The following is a 3,419-nucleotide window of genomic DNA, read 5'->3' on the forward strand; positions in this document are numbered from 1 at the left end:
AGGATCTTTTCTGTTTTGTATATTGTTGTCACCAGGGCCAAAAGCAGTGTTAGGCACACAGTGCTGCTCAGTACATAATTGTTAAAATGATTTACTGATTGTTTTATCTTAAGACTCTAGTATGATAGTTTCTTGGGGGTAATCCAGAAAACGTAGGGTTCAGAATGAGCGGAGGCCTGTCCACTAGGGCGACAGCCCATGCTAGGAGGTGGCCAAGGTGACCATGGCGAGTGGCTCGGACAGGCAAGGATCAGAGTCCACCATCGGCAGCAAACCCAGCAGAGATCTAGAACCACCGGGCACCTGACTTTCCAAGAGGGCGTAGCTGGGCCTAGCCAGGCAGGTGAAGCCTGGCCGCCGGAGACGTGGGGCAGCCCCCGGGGGGCAGGGAGGTCCACCCACAGCCCAGCACAGACCAGAACCCTGTTCCCTGCAAAGGGGTGTAGTAAGTACAAGGTAGAAAAGACAGCATATGCTCGATGGACTGGTTGGCAGAGCTCTGAGCCGTGGGAGGGAGGTTGGCAAGGGCAGATCGGGATGGCTGGAACCAAAGCCAAAACTCAGCCTGGAGAACTGTACCTAGGAGGGAAGAATGAAAGGCGTGAGAGGCCACGGGTCATCCTGGGCCATCAGTGGGAAAGTGAGACAGAGAAGCCATCAGGTCAGCCCTGAGATAGCCAAACACAGACCCAGGCACTGAAATTCTAAATGTCTTAAGAAAATTACAAATATATGCCCCCTTTATTGTAAATACCTCACACCTGGCTTGCCCTGGGGCCTGGAGAGGGCTGTGCCTTTTACCAGTGGTTCTGAGAGTCTGGCCCCTGCACAGCGGCACCAGCATCACCTGGAAGACGATTGGAAATGCAGATTCTCAGGCCCCACCTCAGACCCACTGAAGTAAACTTTTCTTTCTTAGCCCCTATTTGCCTTTATTTCTCATTGCCAGTCTTGGTAATTTTTTNCATCTTAGCTGTGGAGGGCAGTGTCATTGGCCCTCATATGTGGGATCCGAACCAGGGCCCTCTGGCATCCCAAGCCAGTTCTTAACCATCGTGCCACTCAGCCGGCCCTGTGAGAGGTGATTTTGATGAGTCTGAAACTGGAAAATAGTCCCTACAGTGTTGGAGTCTAGCGAATGCCCAACGGCTTCTCAATGCCAGCGTGGAGGCTGGGTCTATGCTCTTCACAATTCAGTCTTTGTTTACCACCAGTGTGTTAAGGCGAGGTCACTAAAAATGCTGCTGTACAGTTATCCAGTGTGTTTTTGTGCTACTCAAAGACTAGGTCACAACAGAACTTGGGTTTCACTATAAGAATCCTCTAAGGAACCATTTCCTCATAGTGTCTGTTTTCAGTGTCTCAGCTACACAAATACCTCAGAGAACCTTCCTGGCATCACTAAGGTAGATGATTTGTAGAAACCGAAGCAGGACAATGAATATGCAATACAGCTGATTACAACATGGCAGCATGTATCTGAGCCAGGAAAAGATGACCTGGCAGAGTGCAGGGAGAGGCTGGGGTGTAGTGAGTCACACTGTGTTGTGTTTTAGTGAAAAATCAACAGTATTACCTTCATTTTCACTTGCCCATATGGCAAGGCAAAGAGAACACACACACACACACACACACACACACACACAATCCCTAAAACAAGAATAGCTTTGTCATGCAAATATCTTTAGAACATATGAAAGAATTTTTGGCAGAGTCCCTTGAGGTCCTTCCTTCGCTCCAACTAGGGGTATAAAAATAAGACAGAATTTCAATGAATGGACCAGAAGAATATGAGTATGTGACAAAGTGGCTTTAGAGAACCTCCATCCAGTGTGCAAGGCATAGTAATGCTTTTATCAGATTCTATTTGTATCTTCGGGCAAAAATAATAACAGCAGCAACACCAACAAAAACCCCAACAAGTAATACAACAAAAAATATGTGCATATCGAGATGATATAACAGAAGAGCTGAGAAGGCTTAGAGGTCCCTGAGCAGCCTCCTCCCAGATCAGAAGCTGGCTACTAGCCCGGCGGTTTCCTTTTACCCATCGCGATGGGAAGGGTTCATGGTCAGGCTTCCGCGGTCAGTCTCTGCTGCCCTGTCACTTATACCCATGGGCCCTGGTTTGGTCCTCTGGGGCCTCAGAAAATAAATCTACTTGCTCTCTTGTTTCTATAACAGCCCCATCAGATTTTGAGGACCATTTTGATGGCCTCCCCCAAGTCTCAGAACCCCTCAATTGTTTCTCACATGACGAGGTTCAAGAGCTCTCTCTGTTCCCTGTAGTGGGCGAGGCAGAAAGAGCACACGCTTAGCCACCCCGAGTCACACCTGCCTTGGTTTCTAACCCTGCCCTTCATCAGGTTTTGACCTCTAGGCACCTCAGTTTCCACATGTGTAACATGGGGGCATATGCTGGGGTTTGCTGAAGGAATTAAATGAGATGATGGACTTACCTCCTCTTAATTTGTTGTTCTTTTCCTCGTTCTCTTCAGTTAAGCCAGAAGATGGGGGAAGAGTAGAGGCCAAGACCTCTTGCTGCCCTGACCTCACTGGGTTCCAGGGGCCTGCTTCTAATTGTCAGGTTGAAGGTGAGCCTACAGGTCACAAAATCCACCATTGCTGACCCACAGGGCCCGGCATTTTAAGGCCAAATCACAAGATGTAGGGCAGACACACCTGGTATGGTGTCAAGAATCAGCCACTGAATCTTTAGATTCTTCACCCAAAATGAAATGCCCTATGATCTAAGGTTATGTGAGCTTTTTCAGCAACTTACATTTAACCGTGGCCTCAAAATGGAGTGTTTCCTGGCTCTGTTGCTATAGCAATTTTTTTTTTCGTGTTTAATACCATCAGAGAAAAATACCACATTTCTGACTGTCTAGAAATAGAACTCAAGATGGAGAGACCCCCTAGGTTCAGCATTTTCTTCTCTCCGCTTTTACACTTACCAGCAAGTCAAATCAACCTAAGACCACAGAGTCTTCTAGAGGTTTAGAGCCAGACTGGGTATTCGCGAGTCCTTGTTCTTTATCCTCCCAATAATTACTGCTTTAGCTTAGAGTGGTTTCCTGTTACATGAGCCTGTCCTTTATTCTTTAGATGGGAAAAATATGAGCGCATGAGGATGTTTCCGGGAAGGAAATAGCTATGGATGTCAGCCACTGGAGGTCAGGGCTCTCGTTCTGTGGTACATTGCTGATAGTGGGCTCACGTGATAATAACAGAGATTCCAAAGGCACTGCAAGGGTTTTTAAAGCCCTGTCACGGCCAGCGGTTCTCAAACTCTGGTGAGCGTCAGCATCTCCTGGAGGGTTTGTCACCCCCAAAGGTTCTGATTGAGTAAGTCTGGGGTAGGGCCTGGGACTGTGCATTTTTTTTTTTTTTTAGCTGAGCCATCCTGCTACCTGTTG

At 47.7% G+C, this 3,419-nt stretch overlaps 1 protein-coding gene across 1 annotated transcript in view; it reads left to right on the forward strand.

Annotated features, from left to right (window-relative positions):
* Positions 1-3,419, forward strand: part of LOC109381721 (O-acyltransferase like protein-like) — a 66,109-nt gene that overhangs the window by 29,922 nt on the left and 32,768 nt on the right. The window contains exon 6 of the mRNA XM_019640610.1: positions 2,499-2,594. Within this exon, the coding sequence (XP_019496155.1) occupies positions 2,499-2,594 (96 nt within the window). The remainder of the gene's footprint in view (positions 1-2,498; positions 2,595-3,419) is intronic.

Source organism: Hipposideros armiger, unplaced genomic scaffold, assembly GCF_001890085.2.
Source record: "Hipposideros armiger isolate ML-2016 unplaced genomic scaffold, ASM189008v1 scaffold_52, whole genome shotgun sequence".
NCBI lineage: Eukaryota > Metazoa > Chordata > Mammalia > Chiroptera > Hipposideridae > Hipposideros > Hipposideros armiger.